We start from the raw sequence: 19525 nt of genomic DNA on the forward strand, positions 1-19525 counted from the left end.
ATGAGAAAGTATGCTCCTTTTAATGGCACAAAATGAGAAAGTATGCTCCTTTTAATGGCACAAAAGACATTCAATTGTCAACATCTTTTCCAACGACAAAATATTTATTTTATAAATATTTTCTTTGTGCACAACCATTGGTTAAGCCCTACTTCTATAGTTGAAACAGTGATTGTAAAACCAATTATTTGAGGCCAGAGATAGAAGACGCGGAATTAGTGTATGATATTTGCCATGCGAAATGTAACGTCCAAGATTCTTTAAAAAACGGTAGTTACTTTGTAATATTTGATATTGAGTCTCAAATGAAAAACCTTTTGGAACTATTTTGACGTACATGACCGCAAACTTAGTTTAATGGACAACGACTTAACAATAACATGGAACACAGACGGCCTCCCCGTTTTTAAATCTTCAAAATATGCCATTTGGCCATTACAGTTTACTATCAACGAATTACCACTATATGAGCAAGACTAAGGAACACACTTTGTGCTGGCCTTTGGTTTGGACAAGTCGTACCAAATATGAATTGGCAAAATGAGCCGCTGAGAAGTGAAGATGCGCAAGTGCTCAGAATGCGTCTACGCAACGAACCATCAGAGTACTTTCATACGTCACAGACCGAAACTTCGCTATCAATAAAACCTTCAAGCGCCTTGTCGAATTCATGGTCCATCTGGAATACAAATTGGCGCTTCGAACAGTCACCACACAGAACCAGTGCGCCAATCGCAGCCTTGTCAATTTGACCTCTCTGGTCGTCAAACGGGAGGTAGGTTTTTTTGTGCGATTGCGAAGTTTAACTATGGAAAAGATAGAGTATCTCACTGGAAAGCCCAACTGCGCCCACGCCGTGAACGCGGAAGTTACCCAACCGGACGCCGACACCGCAACCGTCGAGAGAGAAATACTGTTTGGCTCCAATTGCGTCAAAGTCGATGTCATTGGCGTCCAACAAGAGCCATTTTATGACTTCAGCGACCAAGTTCCGATTGCGATAGTCGTAACGAAAGCAGAGTTGGAATGTCACCCAGTTGGGGACAATAACTATGGTGTCTTTAGGATCAAGATTGAGTTTGCTCCCGAAGAAGAATTTTTTTGATGAAAGACATTGATCATTTTAATTTAATATTTTAATTTGTTCGCAACTAATTAGAGAGAGGTTGAGCAAGGAAAATACTTTTCAAACATATTTTTCATCAACTTAACACAAGCAGTGATTTCAAGCAGTTTCTAGTGTTAGCAAATGCCTCGAGAAATACGTATTTTGCATTTTTGACCTTTTTGAAATATGGTTCGTAAATAAAATATTAAATTTGCGACGTTTCAGTTTTTTATTTTGATTAAACATTATTTCTTATGTCAACGTAAGTGGTATTTGCAATTTGCGTAACTCACCCAGGAATTGTTTTTGGGCGATGGTAAAGTTGCCAGTAAGTGTGTTGATGGCACACTGCGCAGTAAACTAGATGTGATATCTAATTAGAAATTAAAACATGTACAGCCTTAAGTGATTTAAATAATCTAGTTCCATGTGATAATGCTAATGTTAGTGTAAGTTTCAAGATGGCGCAATTTTGGGACATTAAACAATTATTTATCTCTCTCTGTGGAGGTCAGTATCTATCTATTAAGAGGTGTAGGCTAATTTCTCGTAAAAACCAAAATAACTTCGAGAAATTGTTATTTCCCGTCAAATCTTTATCGGACTATATCAGGAAACACAATTTCAGACATTTAGGGGTTTTTGGGGGATTGAACCCCCATAATTCGTGAAACTAACATGGATGTTAAGTTTCAAAGGAGAAGTATGTATAAAGATTGAACCCTATTCAAGATTAAATATGCCGTTGCTTTTGGTATTCTAACTATTAACTCTATTAAGGGTCTAAACCTGAACTCTCGACAATGTCAACGCCGTTAGATGATATCTTTCTTCTTAGTTATGGATTGATTCATAGCAAGACACGTGTCTCTCAAACCGTATCACCGGTGGTCCCATCTGCGGTGGTATCAATTGTTGATGGTAAACAAGCTAAAACATTTCCCGCGTAATTCTCTAGAGACTACTGCCAGTCTAATCCCGCAGGAAAATACGTAAAAAATGGACATTGAGGACGCTTTCAAGGACCGTGAGATAGACCGTGGAAATTCGTTCGGTAACCTGGTTATCGTTGCCGAAACCGACCGAAAGGAGGCGTAAGTGTAGATATATCGGGGCAAAACCCTCCAGCCTTCTACGGTTTGTCCCCCTCAAGGTTTCCCCCACGCGGCTATTAGTTATCGCCGGTGTTTCCTGCAGAGCCCTTATCTCCGCGATTCGTAGCAGGAGAGAGAGAGAAGCTGCTATCGAGACGGAGGTGATGGCGCGGGGTCCCGGCCCCCTCTCGATACCCCTTACATCATTCCGATGAAGAGTGTTGCCCCGGTTGTTAAGGGGCAGCGATGCCCCGTTCCGTTGTACTTCTATATTAAGGTCGGCCGCGAGGGGGCAGGCCAGGAAATAGAGTATAATTACGAAAGGTCTTTTTCTTCTCTCTTTTCTCTCTGTCTGTATGCCGTCGATTGCCGTATAATATATCCGATTAAGGCAGCCAGGGTCGCTTCCATTCCTACATACCGCGGCGCTTACCCGTTTCGTCCGTTGTCCGACGGACGGTGACCAAAACAGAGTTGCCAAATCGGTAGTTTTCTAGCCTAGTTTGGCGGGTTTCCGGATGATTATGGAATCGACGCGACGGTGTACCAAGAAAGATGAAGTCAGATGCTGTTCTTTATATTCGAGAAATACTGTACAATCAAATTCGTTTAAAAATTACACGTTATTCGTTACTTCAGTAGTTATAAATCTAATTTTGATAAATTTATTTATTTATAATATAAAATAATTTAATTTAATTAAATACGTAAGGCTTATGGAGAAACGTCTTTCCGAAATTGTTTAACTTTAAATTCTGTTCAGAGTGGAGGATCTGGTACTTCTGTCCAGAAATTGCAGACTTTTTTGCGGGTTACGGATGACCTAACTGATGGAAATGTACAAGAAGCAAACAAATTCTGGTTTCACTAGGACATGAACAACACGTCGGTGAACATTGACGCAAAAAATGTAATAGGCCTAATGGACAAAAGCCCTTGTCAAAACCAGCCTTAAGTTTTATGGCAATCGGACTCTAAATTGTAAATTTATCAGTAACAGTACACTGGTAGCTTCATTTGGTCGTCCATTTGGGCTGTCTTACCAACCAAGTTAGGCGGGAAATCTTCGGTAAATTCCGGCACGTTGCCTCTATGGCCTTTACGTCTTGCGGGGCTTCTGCGTAGGAGTAAAAAGGCCCTAAAACGGGTGAGTGTAAGGTCCAATCAATCAAGATTCCGGAGGGTACGCAATTAGAAGAAGCGGGCTCCATAACGCGTGATGGTCTTTAGCGCTAACAGATGATGATGGATAGAGATCGTGCACGAGTCGCCATTTAAGGCTGACGTCACCCCCCTCCGCCAACCTTTTATTCTTCGAGCGCATCTCGTGATAAATAAGAACAACTACGCCCCCTTCTGCCCCGTCGCTGTTTTATTTTCTTCCTGGTGGCGCTCCTTCGAAACAAAGTGGATAATTTTATCGACTCTGTTTTTTAGTGGCTTGTTCCGTTTCTACGACGTTCCATTGTCGCTTGCCTTGCATGGATCCCCGCTGTCTCGTGTTCAGAAAACGACTCTTTTTTTTTCAGACAATGGCTGCCTTAAGGTATTTTAAAAGCGCAAGAAGGCTTTCAATTCATGTTTTGTAAGATAGACCTATAAAATGGTGGGTCACTACAATTAAATATGCAGCCCGGGTCGCGGTTTGTTTCAAATTGTGCCGTTTTAATTTTTAAATAAAGTTCATTTATTATAATTTTTTGTATTCCTTTTAAGGAATGGAGCTCAAAAATTCAGTTTTCCATGAAATATTTCATAATTATCTATTAAAATTCGCCTAGCAGCAAGAGGAGCCGGGTTCGATCCCAGATTGTGGCACTGGGTGAAAACTCGGAACAACTCCTTCTGCTATGAGTTTGCAAGTTCTCTCCCCACTGGTTTAAAGGGTTTTCCCACGGGCTATTCTGTTTCCCCTACCATAAAAACTTGTTGCTGTTAACGATAAGCATGCAGGACTTGCCACCACCCTCCTACGCGTTGTAACCCTGCCACCTGAATTAATGGCTTTAAAAGTTGCTTGCCTTGGGTATTAGCCTAGCTGATTATTATTATTATTTTTTTATTATTATTATTATTATTATTAATAAAGATTATTTCTGCTTTTTGAAAATCAAAAACAGTTGGTCGTGAGTCGGTTATCAAAGAACAAAAAGCCTACGATCTAACCCCAAAAGTTATAGTTGACCAACTGAAACATTTCGACTCATAAAATGGCAGTAAGCTGACTTAGAAAACCGATTGTTTCATATAATGTTATAAATGGTTCAGTTTACTGGCTGGTTTAAGGTTCGCGAAAATGCTTGATTACAAACCCCAACACAACTGACCAATTGTAACATTTCGGCTAGTAAAATTCTAGTTTACCGCCTTATCGTACCTATGTATTCGATTCAATCCTGATTTTCGGAAGCCTGAAAAACCAGTTTGCGAAATTAAAGCCGGCTTTCGTAAATTTTGAAAAAAATCAACAGCCAGTAAAGCCCCTCAAAATTAATTTTAGCCGACTCTTACCTGTCATAAACTTAGTCTCTTGGAAAAATCAAAAGTCAGTGTAACAACTCAAAATTTATTTAAGCCACTTAACCGACTGCGAACGTCCTATCCGACCCGGTTTAGTCCGTAATAGTTATAGATTCCTACGGAACCCTTACGCGGAACTTCGCGTTTTAGACCACGAATATCTAATAAACGGTCAATTTTTGGTGACGGACATTGGTTAAGCAATCAAAAACCGATAAAAGACCCGAGAGAAAAGTCCAAAACTAGGAGAAGGAAAAGTTAAGAAGCAACTCTCATTAAAAGCAAATTAGTCGGAGCTGCGAGGCTATTTCCCAATCCCTCATCTAGGGCGATTCCTTTCCTCAAATATGACCAAAGCAGACCCCATCTCCTTCTACATCTACATCGCGGAAATGAAAAATTATCAATTCCGTTAACAATCGAATGATCAGGAACTATTCTCTCCCTCGTCACTTCCGCCTTAAAAGCGACATTGCCAATATTTTCCACTTGAAACTCTGCTTTAGTTATTGTTATTACATAGATTTATTTTACTGCGAATATGGTCATTGTAAAACTGTGCAACGAGTTATGATTCATTTCTGATACTAAACGTAACGCGAGGGCGATCGTCAGCGCCAGCAAAACTGTATTCAGTTGTTTTGCACTTAAAAGAAATTCTATAAACCCTACAGATGCAAAATGATTATTAGACCTAGAGTTTGATTAACACTAGGTAAAACGCCACGACACAAAAAATCTAAGGCTGGTTTTTACTAGGCAAAAACGCCGCTACAAAAAATCTATCCGTTCTAAAAACTGGTTTTCACTTGGCAAAAACGCCACTAACAAAAATCTATCAGTTCTAAAAGTTGGTTTTCACTAGGCAAACACGCCGCTACCAAAATCTATCAGTTCTAAAAGCTGGTTTTCACTAGGCAAAAATTATGCGACCAAAAATCTATCAGTCATAAAGACTGGTTTTCACTGGGGAAAAACGCCGCGAACAAAAATCTACTAGTTTTTAAGGCCGGTTTTCACTAGGGAAAAACGCCACTAACAAAAATCTATCAGTTCTAAAAGTTAGTTTTCACTAGACAAACACGCCACTACCAAAAATCTATCAGTTCTAAAGGCTGGTTTTCACTAGGGAAAAACGCCGTTACCAAAAATCTATCAGTTCTAAAAGTTGGTTTTAACTAGGCAAAAACGCCACGAACAAAATCTATCAGTTCTAAAGGCGGATTTTCACTCGGCAAAAACGCCGCGAACAAAAATCTATCAGTTCTAAAAGTTAGTTTTCACTAGACAAACACGCCACTAACAAAAATCTATCAGTTCTAAAGGCTGGTTTTCACTAGGGAAAAACGCCGTTACCAATAATCTATCAGTTCTAAAAGTTGGTTTTAACTAGGCAAAAACGCCACGAGCAAAATCTATCAGTTCTAAAGGCTGGTTTTCACTCGGCAAAAACGCCGCGAACAAAAATCTATCAGTTCTAAAAGTTGGTTTTAACTAGGCAAAAACGCCACGAGCAAAATCTATCAGTTCTAAAGGCGGATTTTCACTCGGCAAAAACGCCGCGAACAAAAATCTATCAGTTCTAAAGGCTAGTTTTCACTAGGAAAAAACGTTGCGACACAAAAATCTATTATTTCTCAAGACTGGTTTTTAATAGGGAAAAACGTCGCGACAAATAAGCTGTTTTAACTAGGTAAATACACCAAGACCAAAAAAATCTATAAAGTCTAAGGCCATGATTCTAATTCGGGGGAAAATGGTGCGAGAATAATTTTTTTAGAACTTACGGCAGGTTTTCAATAGTGGACAACCACTTTTTCCTCAACGGGTGGTTGTCATACTTCCGCCACCGAGGCTTTAACCTGTGCCTTTCCACAAAATTTTGGGATCGTGAAGGCTGTACTGCTGTATCGTTTTCAAATATACGCGTGTTTGAATAGGTCGATACCGAAAGTCAGCGGGTTAAATTTCCCTTACCTTTATGCCGCAACGCCAAATAAATTCTATAAAGCCTACGGACGCAACTAATTATTAGACCTAGAGTTTGGTTTTCACTAGGGAAAAACCCCGCAACACAAAAAAGGCTGGTTTTTACTAGGGGAACACAGATACGTCAAAAGGTCACGGAAACGGATTCAGAAACCTCAAACGCAAAAAAAAAATATTTTACGTTTTTCTTGACGTTTCATGTTTTGACACCCACTTTAAAACGTAAACGATTTCTGCCATTTGAAATTCTACATCAGCGCCATCTCAAAGTCAGACGAAAGAATATTAGTAGAGTAAAATAAAAATGAAGTCTAAAAAAAACTTGGTTGCGATGTTAGTACAATGGTCACTGCCAGAACAAGATAGGGCATTTTCAGCCACTAAAGTATTGGCTGGGATGTAAGAGTATGGGGATGTGCACAACTAATTTTAAATTAGAAATAAGTAACTATTTCCGTCGTAAGTATACGTTATTTACCACCCACATAATGTCTTCGTACAAAACTTGACCGAAAACAACTAAGAACTGAAAACAAGCAAAAAACACATAGAAGAGAGAGAGAGAGAGAGAGAGAGAGAGAGAGAGCGAGAGAGAGAGAGAGAGAGAGAGAGAGAGAGAGAGAGAGAGAGAGAGAGAGAGAGAGAGAGAGAGAGAGCGAGAGAGAGAGCGAGAGAGAGAGAGAGAGAGAGAGAGAGAGAGAGAGAGAGAGAGAGAGAGAGAGAGAGAGAGAGAGAGAGAGAGCGAGAGAGAGAGCGAGAGAGAGAGAGAGCGAGAGAGAGAGCGAGAGCGAGAGAGAGAGAGAGAGAGAGAGAGAGAGAGAGAGAGAGAGAGAGAGAGAGAGAGAGAGAGAGAGAGAGAGAGAGAGAGAGAGAGAGAGAGAGAGAGAGAGAGAGAGAGAAAGAAAATGGCGACAAATTTTTTCTATCGTACCAGGGAAACACATTTCATCTCGCGTGACTTCACAGTTTTGAAGATGAACGAATGGTGGCGTGGCTATTGGGCAGAATCCCCTTTTCCGATGCCACCAAATTCCTGCACAAATAAAAACAAAAAAGTTTCGTTCCCCCCAGAACGAACTCGCTTATTTTTAGGCGTCTTTCCCTTCATAGTTTTTTGTGGGTCTTGGGCTGCTGGATGGGCAGAAGGATTACACGTGCCTACTTCTTCACGGTTGATCTCCTTCGACGAGAAACGAACGCCAAAAAAAAAATAAAACGATGGGTTTTTCGGGCTGGGAGTGGGGAGGTGGGGATATGAAAGGAGCCGGATAGGGAAACAAGCTGGCCGATACACAACTGGCTTTTGAAATTCGAATCTCTCAAAACATGAGTACGTTTATGACGGCATACCCTATTTAAGAGTGTACAGAAGGTGGTCGTAAATTTTGGAGATAATTCGTTTTGGCGAGTTATATCGTAATTAACCACGACAATTTTTTCTTTTAATACTCTTTTCTCTAAATTCCTAGCCCTCAGGCCCAAACAATGCTGACAGAACTTTGACAACAGCGTGAAAGAACGAAATACCTGTTGCATGCCCAGTCTCGGTAGCACAAACTCTACATTTAACTTTGACATCCCTGGCCACAGTGCTTATGTCTTTTTTTTAAGCTAAAATTCAAAATAATACATAGGGTCCATATTTTTACATATAGTGTAGATCTATAAATTCCATTTCGTTTCAAAGTAAAATGTCGTGATCTTGCCTATAATATTTATAATTAATTAATAATATGGCCAATAGGTTTTTTAAGAATCACATATTTTCTTAAAGACAAAACTCTGACGTTAAATTTAACAAATAATGACTTTTCGAGCAATTATGATGAAATTATATAATTGTTATCCTGGAAGTTATTTTCAGTTGCACTCCTTTGCAATGGACAAACACAGTATAGACTACTTCCAAACTGTAGCTTCGCAAGCTAAAATAAGTATGCAAAAGTATTTGAAATATTATTACTGTCCCAAATAATAATTCCCCAAATTTAACTCCAAAGTTAACAAGTTCGATATAGCCGCCCATCTGTTTTGATGGACCATATCAAACTATCACGTTTGAAAACGAGGTTTTGATTTCAAAGCAACAACGTAAAAACAAGAAACTCTATATTGATTATGTTCGAAGCTAGTCCTCTCTAAGACAATCTCCTGGGCATCTTATAGTTTACTCCCTTCGTTCCGTCTTTGCTAGCTGCTAGTTTTTAACGCGTTATATGTCAAGTCATGTTTGGTCACTTTCGCTAGGATTATAAGCGCGTCGGCGGTGCGGCTTTATCCTCGAAGGTTTCCTTTAGCTCGTAAGAGGATTATGAATTTTCTCTCGCTTTTGGTGGGAGAAAGAGGAGTATGTTGTTATTCGGATTTCCTACGAACAAATTGGAAACTTACAAAGGGCAAGTTCTTTGTTAGCAGCCTAGCTCGCCGAGGGTTTAGAGTGTGAGGAAATAATTATGTTTTTCTAATGCTAATGGCATTACTTTATTAATTGGGGTTTGTATATTTGCTAGAATGGTCTTATTTATACTTCGGGTGAACGACTATGTTAAGACGACTTTTAGCCTCGCTCCCAATCCACTTCACTCTCTCTAGCAATAAGCTATATAATTACACAAAAATCAAATCAAAAGCACACGCCGGTCATTTTTTTCCTTCCCCCTTTTCCGTGCTATAATAAGACATAATCATTATCGCTGACTATAAATAAATACATTCTTGATATTTATGTAAAGAAGAATTGTAAAATTTTCTCGTAGCTTTTAAAATATTTTATGCAATTAAAATTCAATAGGGCTGTCACTGTTCAGGGAAAACAGATCATTGTCAGAGAAATAATAATAATAGATAATGTTTTTTGGAGAGTAATCCTTTTACTAAAATTAAACAAATTTCTGAATATAGTTAGGGAATTTGATTTTGAAAATATTGTGCCACAAAATAACAATCATCTAGGACTTAAGGCCTGAAACAGCACGCAACCAGGTGGCTGGTTAATATTGTATAGGAGGGTGGTGGAAAGGCCTAAGGCAACAAGGAACCAGGTGTATGGTTAATATTGCGTAGGAGGGTGGTAGAAAGGCGTAAGGCAGCAAGGACCCAGGTTATTGGTTAATATTGCGTAGGAGGGTGGTGGAAAGGCTTAAGCGCACAAGGAACCAGGTGGCTGGTTAATATTGTGTAGGAGGGTGGTGGAAAGGCCTAAGGCAACAAGGAACCAGGTGGCTGGTTAATATTGTGTAGGGGGGTGGGGGAAAGGCCTAAGGCAACAAGGAACCAGGTGGCTGGTTAATATTGCGTAGGAGGGTGGTGGAAAGGCCTAAGGCAACAAGGAACCAGCTGGCTGGTTAATATTGCGTAGGAGGGTGGTGGAAAGGCGTAAGGCAGCAAGGAACCAGGTAATTGGTTAATATTGCGTAGGAGGGTGCTGGAAAGGCGTAAGACAGCACGCAACCAGGTGGCTGGTTAATATTGCGTAGGAGGGTGGTGGAAAGGCCTAAGGCAACAAGGAACCAGGTGGCTAGTTAATATTGCGTAGGAGGGTGGTGGAAAGGCGTAAGGCAGCAAGGAACCAGGAAATTGGTTAATATTGCAAAAGTTGGATGTAGTGTGGATACGTAGTAAACGCTTATGCAGGTGGAGGGATACAAAACATCATCATCAGACTGATAATTTCAAATGCTGCAATGTAGGTTGGGGATCCCTTGAAATTCAAAATATTGCATTTCCTGTTCCGTTTAAATATAAACAAAGAAATAACCGTAATCAGAATCAACTAAGAGTACGAGGAATCAATTAGGAAATACGAAATTTACGAAAAATGGTGATTAATTGGAATCTTAGCAGAATCTTGAAATCAAGCAGAATCGACGGTTTGTTGAAGGAATACACGGAATCGAAGGTTAAATCAGAAAAATTAATTTGGATTACGAAATACTCAGACCTTACAGCGGAGACTAAAGGACTGAAGACCGGAAGCCAGACCATAAAGTGGAGACTAAAAGACTGAAGACCGGAAGCCTGACCATACAGTGGAGACTAAAGGAATGGAGACCAGAGGCCAGACCATACAGTGGAGACTAAAGGAATGGAGACCAGAGGCCAGACCTTACAGTGGAGACTAAAGGACTGGAGGCCGTAGGCCAGACCTTCCAGCGGAGGCTGGAGGACAAAAGTCTTGCTAACCTATAGACTTACAACTCGAGGAAAACAAATATCCTACCATAACGGAGTGGAGAAGATGATCCGCAGCCACCGGCGTAAGCTTCAATCGCAAAGTCTGAAGGCTGAGTGGATTTTTAAGGGGGAGGAGCTTACTGTTAGACCGCGAGATGAGTTAGGAACAACGCTTAATATTGTTTCAACATATTATCCCTAAGTATAAATAAATTATTTTTTGTTTGACTTTCTACCATCACAAATTACGATTACTTATTTTTATAACTCTATACTAACTCATAGATGGATAGAATATTAGATAAATATATTAAAATATGTACATATTATACAGGATAATAGTATTTTTGGTAGTTATGTTTTACGACAATAGATGGAGTGTTTTACTCAAAATTCTTGAATTATTATAAGTCTATGTAAAATATCGTGGACCTTCTAATTCCCTATAAATTATGCTAAACAAAGTCTCAAAATATTGTATTAAAGAAAAATTTTAAATCGTGTCTATTTAAAATTTAAACTGTCACTAAATTTATCAATAAAAATATCTTCTATAAATCACGAAGCGGAAAATAACTTCAAGCTATAACCGTGACTACCCAATCAAGAATACCTTAACGGCGTAGAATAAACCTTTTTGGCTCCCCCTGTGTTTGATTTTTAGTACTTTTTTTTACCTTCGTCTCGGGTTTGTTTGGAAAAGCGTGTGTTGTGTCTCGCGTCGCCTGGTTGGGATACACAAAGCACAAACAAAAAATACTTCGGTGAGAGTGAAACAAATTGAAAAAAGACGAAATATAGTACGGCGCTTAAGTCGTCAGCTAAATTTGTGAAATTAATATCTAAGAAGACACAGTTACAATATTTTAATATTAATTTAATCCTTCATTTAGATTTAATATTTATTTATTTCTTCATTTTGATTTATTATTAATTTAATTATTAATTTTTATTTAATATTAATTTAAATCATTTAAATTTATTACGATAAATCTGAATTTTAATATAATATTTAGTTAATCCTTAATTTTTAATATAATATTAAGTTTATTCTTAAATATAAATACAATTAAGTTTATTCTTTAATATTAATATAATATTAAGCTTATTGTTAAATATTAATATAATTAAGTTTATTCTTTAATATTAATATAATATTAAGGTTATTGTTAAATATTAATATAATATTAAGTTTATTGTTAAATATTAATATAATATTAAGTTTATTGTTAAATATTAATATAATATTAAGTTTATTGTTAAATATTAGTAAAATATTAAGTTTATTGTTAAATATTAATATAATATTAAGTTTATTGTTAAATATTAATATAATATTAAGTTTATTGTTAAATATTAATATAATATTAAGTTTATTCTTAAATATTAATATAATATCAAGTTAATTTAATTCTAAAATTACGCTTTTTATTTAACCATTAGGCCTACGAGATCAAGGGCTCTAAATTCCCAGTACCGACAATAAACCAAAGCGTCAGAGCCATTTTCCAAAGGACCCCCTACCTCCGTCAATGCTATCAACCAACACGAAATTAATGAATTTTTCAGAGTATAATTCCGGCGCCAACTAAGATGAACCGAACCAAAAAGAAGCGAAATGTTTAAAGGAGCGGGAAAAATCTTAAATTGTCTCGCCGTATAAAAGCTACAAATCCGGTGTTGCGCGCCACCAAACGTCAAGAAGCGAAGCAAACTATGCTCTCCCCCTCGCCTTCTTTCCCCCCTCTATTCGGAGGTAGGGACTGAAGTTTATGAAGGCTGTTTGAGTTTGTTTTATGTACCCGGCTCTAGAATGCGACTTAGGTTCGGTATATTTAGCCCACACCCCTTATACGTACATGAGAAACCATTACATTGAACTAACTTCACACGCAACCATTTCCTTACCAATAGAAATTAATGTGAGTAAAGCAACCCATTTTTGGTGATGTATCTGAAATTCAGAAAAATTGATAATATATCTGAAATTCAGAAAAATTGATAATATATCTGAAATTCAGCAAAATTGATGATATATCTGAAATACAACAAAATTGATAATATATCTGAAATTCAGCAAAATTGGTAATATATCTGAAATTCAGCAAAATTGATAATATATCTGGAGTTCAGCTAAAATATCTATATGATAATCATACATTTAAAAATCTAAAATCATGAAATAAGTGTCAGATTCTTAGAAAAAAAGGTTTGATGTCGAAAATCTCAAAGAAAATTTAGCAAAGCAGTGCCATTAATCATCATTGTTAAAATTCCCGTAAAATTATAAATATTCTCAGATGTCAGTACGAATTACCGTTAAAATGATAAACATTTTTAGAAGTCAGTACAAATTTCCGTTAAAATTATAAACATTCTTAGAAGTCAGTACAAATTCCCGTTAAAATGATAAACATTCTTAGAAGTCAGTACGAATTCCCGTTAAAATGATAAACATTCTTAGAAGTCAGTACGAATTTACGTTAAAATGATAAACATTCTTAGAAGTGAGTACGAATTCCCGTTAAAATGATAAACATTCTTAGAAGTAAGTATGAATTCCCGATAAAATGATAAACATTCTTAGAAGTCAGTACGAATTTACGTTAAAATGATAAACATTCTTAGAAGTGAGTACGAATTCCCGTTAAAATGATAAACATTCTTAGAAGTAAGTATGAATTCCCGTTAAAATGATAAACATTCTCAGAAGTCAGTACGAATTCCCGATAAAATGATAAACATTATCAGAAGTCAGTACGAAATCCCGTTAAAAAGATTATCATTATCAGAATTTAGTACGAAATCCCGTTAAAAAGATTATCATTATCAGAATTTAGTACGAATTCCCATTAATATTATAATCATTCTCAGAAATCAGTACGAGTTTCCGTTTTAATGATTATTAATCTTATAATCAGTACGAATTCCCATTACCATTCTTTTTGTTTTTCCTCTCGCGGTTTATTTCGAATTAGGTTGTACAACTGCTTTACAACTGAGCGGTACGAAATGTCCAAGTATTGAAAGAGGCGTAATACAACACCCTTCTTACCAGCAGGGGTCTCCGCTGTCCCGAAGAATTACCAGCGCAATATATCCGCGGGGTTCTCTTTCTCGGCTTCGAGAAATACACTTTCTTTTTCGCGCAATTGATAAGATAGAGAGTTAAAAAAACGGGGTTCCGGACAACTCGCATCGACGAACTGGGGAAAATATAAGAGATTTTGGAGGTCCGTCCGGGATAGCCGGCGCGCGCGAAAAACCAATATCATGGAGGGCTAAAAGGGAGGCATATAGAAACTCAATTTGAAGAATTCTGTCGGGACCCATTGACAGCTTCGCCTCGAGGGAAACACTAACCTCAATTGGCCGGAACACCGTAATCGCCACGCCATAGTCCACGCAACCTCCGCCAGGGGTCGTTACACCTTTTTTGATACGAGCGACGTTATTGCGACCCCCGTCCGAACACTTTCGATACGTTTGTGTCGTCCCCTATCACCCTTTTTTATTCTTTCTTAGAAATAAAGATCCCAAACACTAACGAAATCTCGCGCCAAATCGTACCTACAGCTACAGCTAGGGGGCGCCTCGCGTGTTTGCGTCGGGATTGGTTTTCAACGCAATCGGTTTGTTCACTCAAACATATAAAGTCTTGTTGTAGCGTAGTCGGAAATGGTCGGAATACGCTGAACCGACCTCTTTTCTTTCTAAGTAATAGCTTGGCTTATTCTATTAGCGCATTTAGGGTGGCTCTAAGGTGGCAGTTTTTTCCCGCGAAACAACTTTGTGTTGAATTTTTTGGGGTAAAGATTCAATATTTCCTTGTTAAATAAGCTACAAAATAGTTTTGCTTATCAATAATTTTCAACAAAAATGGTTTAAAGATTAAACTAATATTTGATCCTAAATTAAAAATTATCAACTACAGCTTTACTCTATTGGTTAAAAACCATTTTTTGTATGGAAAGCGTTCGACGAATCATATTTCATAACAAGTTCAACTATTTCTCTTATCAAACGCAAACAAATTCATTATAAATTATTTGCCAACAGTTGACTCTAAGAATGTAATGTGTTTAATAAAGGATACACAGATATTAAACTTGACTAATCAACCTGTGCTAAATGAATGAATGAACGAACTAAACGAAAATGGGAAAAGTAATTTACTTAATACTTCGCAAACATAAAGTAACTCTTAATTAAAAAATTTGAATCAGAATTACATTTTTAATTAGATTTTATTTGTTGTTTCGATTCCCTGTATCTTTCGAAGACTCACTTCCTGTACGTCATAATGTCGTCTCTATTACAATTAGCGCAGTGGGAGGGAAGACGACGTTTATGACGTAGGGGAAGTGAGTCTTCACATGATGAGGAAATGAAATTTTCAACAACTGACTTTTGATCTATTTTATTTGGAAAACCAATAAGTTTTATCTGAACTATTTACTTTATCAAATGTGACATTTAGTAGAAAAAGTTTAAAGCATTAGAAAAACTTCGTAGCGTACATTCACTGTTATTCAGGTATTAAACTTGGTTAATTATCTTACGTCCAATGAATTAATTATCAAACTAAATAAAATTGAAAACTTTATTACTAATATTAATCGTAATATTAGTGCAAACCAAAAAATAATGAAACCGCGCGTAGGCCATGTCAAATCCTCTCTTCGTAATCTCTTCCAGCTTTGTCGAAATCTTGATTTAGCGAGACCACATTATTAATGCGACCGCTATTATTCCAAAAGTTCAAACAAAGGCCTCAACATCCCGCCTCGTATTGTTATAAGACATTTATACGTCTATCCGGGGAAGGCGAACTTCCCAAACGTCGGGAAGGAAGTTATAAGCGCTGGTGAGAGACGTCGCCACCCTGTTGATATTTAGACTAGATGATCAATTCTAGGCTACGAATCATTGTTCGACTTGATTAGTAGGCGTAGAAACCTCGGGGAAACCATCCCGTCGCGAGTGCAGCCTCGCTAACAATCTGGGCCAAAAGGTAAACAAAATATCGTACGTTGTCCGCGCGATGCCCGAGATCGCGTTGTTAGTAGAGCGAATTTGGAATAATTCCCCGATTGCCAACGACCTAATTATGAAAATTAATTCAAAACGCCAACTTCTTCCCGATATCGCGAGCGAAGTTAAACTCGGGGAATTTTAGAGTGAGAATAATTTAGGAAACGTCAAAGCTGGGTAGCGACGTACTTAGCTTCCCGCCCGGAAAATTAGCATTCGAATCGAGTCGTTTGGCTCGGATGCGCTTCCGCAATCATGTTTCTAAAGGAAACTCCCTGTCCGGAAACCCAATTATGGCAGCTATACGTTAGAAATACAGACCCTCCATTCTCTATGTATGCCAAATTTATCAATGCAGCAAGGAGCTTTTTACATTTCCGTTCGGAGAATCGCTTTTAGTTAGAGAACCGCGAGGATATACGCTTCCACTCTTTATCGAAAATGTAAAACGCGCCGCTGCGAAACGGCGTGGAGAGGACGCGATGAAAAGTTTTCGATTCTAAAGAATGTTGCGTAAATTCCTTTTTCCTCGGAGTGTATGGTACGGAATTTCCTAGAAAGCGTCGTCTTTAAAATTCGAGTTTTCAACACCGTTTTTAAAAAATGAACTCTATTAAGTTTTAACATTAATTGCGAAAAATGCGGACTTTTCGAAATAGAAAACGTCAGCGTATTGTTTCCCGTTTTCAACCGAGGAGAGACGGACGAATTTCCCCAAGGTACATCATCCGCGTTGTTCCTTAAAACCCTTTCATAAATTCCACCCCTGGCCCCGTCGGAAGAGGCCCTCGAAACTAGGTCGCGAGGGCGGCCGAGATTGTCCAAATATCTCTTCTAATTATGGAGTTATTACCGGGAAAAGACGAGGTCCTTTCCCTAAAGTGGACGGTACCCGCGCGATACAAGGTGGTCCAAGAATTCGGGCCGCGTATAATTGCGACGTTCCGGGTGCGTGTAATATTATACCTGCGCAATCCTAAAGTGTAGAAATACCTCCCCTTTGATTAGAGTAACTAATACAACCCCTTCCCCTTGTGTTTTTTCTCACGGTAAACACGTAATCAGTCCCGTATAACGAAGAATGTCATTGTTTTGTACCCGACGCGAAAAGCAATTGTTCCGAATTCCTTCTAGATTGCAGTTGAAAAGGGTTTTTTCCACACAAAATACTTATTGTACGGCTGGTAGACTAACAAGAAATTAAGAATGGTACGTTGCGTTGTAGGTTTTTGTTAGCGTAGCGTTTGCTTTTATTAGTCAAGCAAATAGACCCGTGAAGGAACCTCTTCAGAAAATGTGTTATCCACAACTAGCGTTTAAAGATTCTTTGTTACTTTCCACATAACGTTTAAGGCCACACATAAACAGTGTATAGCTTTTAAATTACTCTTTGTTATTTATATTTTTAGTCTATAAGAGTTTTGTAAGGTTAGTTCCTTACATAGCCTTTATGTTTTTATTAGCCATACACACATAGTATTTAAAGTTAGATCCATACCCTTAAGGTTTAGTTTCCTAGTTCAATAGCCTTTAGGGCTAGTTTCTTAGTTCTATAGCCTTTAGGGCTAGTTTCTTAGTTTCATAGCCTTTAGGGTTAGTTTCTTAGTTCCATACCCTTTAGGTTTAGTTTCTTAGTTTTATCGCCTTTAGGGCTAGTTTCTTATTTGCATAGCCTTTAGGGATAGTTTCTTAGTTCCATAGCCTTTAGGGATATTTTTTTATTCCATAGCCTTTAGGGATAGTTTTTTATTCCATAGCCTTTAGGGATAGTTTTTTATTCCATAGCCTTTAGGGATAGTTTCTTAGTTCCATAGGGTCTTTAAGAGAATTGTTAACCCCACTCATATAACATGTTTGGTTTATCATAGCGTATTGTTTTTAACGTTTATTTGTTCCGTAGCAAATATGGTTTTGCTAAGCCACACACATATAGCGTTTTGCGGTTTATGTTAGCCACACGCAAGAAGTATTTAATGATATTACGGTAGTTTCATTCATAGCCTTAATGTATTCGTTAGCATATAGCATTTGAGGTTAGTACGCTAGTTCCATACATGTAATTTAATGTATTTGTTAGCAAAAAGCATATAGTATTTAAGGTTAGTTGGCTAGTTCCATTAATAGTCTTTGTTAGCAGAGGAAATATAATATAAAATTTACTTTGATGTCACGAAAACTATCGTTGGCATTTATTGTAGCTTACTTATGCGGCACATTCCGTCAAGCTGATGAGCGTAGAAAAGTAGAACGCTTGACGGTAGGTTAATGAACAGTTAATTGGTTCCGCGCCCGACAGGCTCTTTTAGCTTTATTTTTTCTTTCTTTTTGGTTGCCAGATTAAAATAGCCTTAATTAAAACGACTTACTTTTGTCCGCACAACAAAATGGCGCGTAAACACGGGAGCTTTATTCCCCGCGGTGCATTTATTCCCGGCGAAAGACGGAACAAAAGCCCACCTATCGGGAGAGGGACGCAAAAAGCAATAAACTTTAAGCCTTGGCCTGAAAATAGATCACGACCTTGTTTCGTTCGCCGTTCTGGATCTGCCCTTTAAAGCGCCGAAATCAAGATTCGTAACTCTTCCGGCTGAATTAGGCTAATTAGCTAGACCGGTGTACGACACGTTTCGTAAATAGGTGTCGCTTTCTCCGTAGGTGTCTGCTACGGTTTGATGTCGCCTCCCGGCGTCATCGCGATCAAAGGGGTTAATTAGAAGTTCTCGGGGCGCGGTCTCTCCGAATTATAAACGTTAAAAGTTTTATATTCGGCAACTCGGAGAGAGAGAGCGAGCGCTCTGTCGGGTCCTCCGGTGGCTCCCCCTGTCGTATCGACGGGGCGTAAATAGCGGATTCTCTCTTTCTTTGCTTTTCTTAATTAAATTGCTTCCCCTTCTGACCATTTCCTGACGCCCGTGGTGTTGATCCGTCCGACGCTCCGGAATTGGACGAAACGGACCTGCCCCCTAGCGAGCGCGCGACTAATTTTGCGGGAATGTTTAAGACGATTTCGAGACGGGAAAATATATTCCCCCCTCCCTCCCTACGGGCCGTTTCTGCCATTGAATGCGTCCAGATAAAATTTCATTAAAAAGTTTAACGAAGTTTCAAAATATACACCTTTACGCTGATACCGCGATAATATATTTAAAAACGGATGTTTAGTATTGTCCGAGTTTTGGTCACTCTCCATCACGTTCCCGTCTTTACCCCACTGATCAGGTGTCAGAGCAATTTGCCTGTCGAATTCTTTAGCCTTTTCACACATGGAGTAAAATCCTAATACCGTTAAGTACTGACAGATGAGTTAAAAATGCACCTTTTCTCATATAGTCGCGAAAAAATAAAAGCAAATTATTTATTACTTTTTTGGCTAATATTTTAAGTATTTAGATTTAAAATCAGTTCAAAAAATTACACTTCTATTTCTTCTTACGTGCTCTCCTTCAATCATTGATTTAGCAGTTAACAAATTTTTTAATTCTAAGGATGTAGCTAAACTACCTTAAAACCATTTGTATTCCGTATTAACCTAAGTTATCATCAAAAATTGCGAATAACATAAAAAGTTCTTTAGATTGCAATATTGGCCTTAAGCCAATTAATAAAT

The 19525-nt window shown here is 38.1% G+C and overlaps 1 protein-coding gene across 1 annotated transcript in view; it reads left to right on the plus strand.

Moving 5' to 3' along the window:
• Positions 1 to 1786: 1786 nt before the first annotated feature.
• Positions 1787 to 19525, plus strand: part of LOC149921410 (52 kDa repressor of the inhibitor of the protein kinase-like) — a 77256-nt gene continuing 59517 nt past the window's right edge. The window contains exons 1-2 of the mRNA XM_090162171.1: positions 1787 to 1811; positions 1889 to 2029. Of these exons, the coding sequence (XP_090018297.1) occupies positions 1787 to 1811; positions 1889 to 2029 (166 nt within the window). The remainder of the gene's footprint in view (positions 1812 to 1888; positions 2030 to 19525) is intronic.

The sequence above is a fragment of the Leiobunum rupestre genome, chromosome 11 (genome assembly GCF_980474605.1).
Source record: "Leiobunum rupestre chromosome 11, qqLeiRupe1.1.hap1, whole genome shotgun sequence".
Taxonomy (NCBI): Eukaryota; Metazoa; Arthropoda; class Arachnida; order Opiliones; family Sclerosomatidae; genus Leiobunum; species Leiobunum rupestre.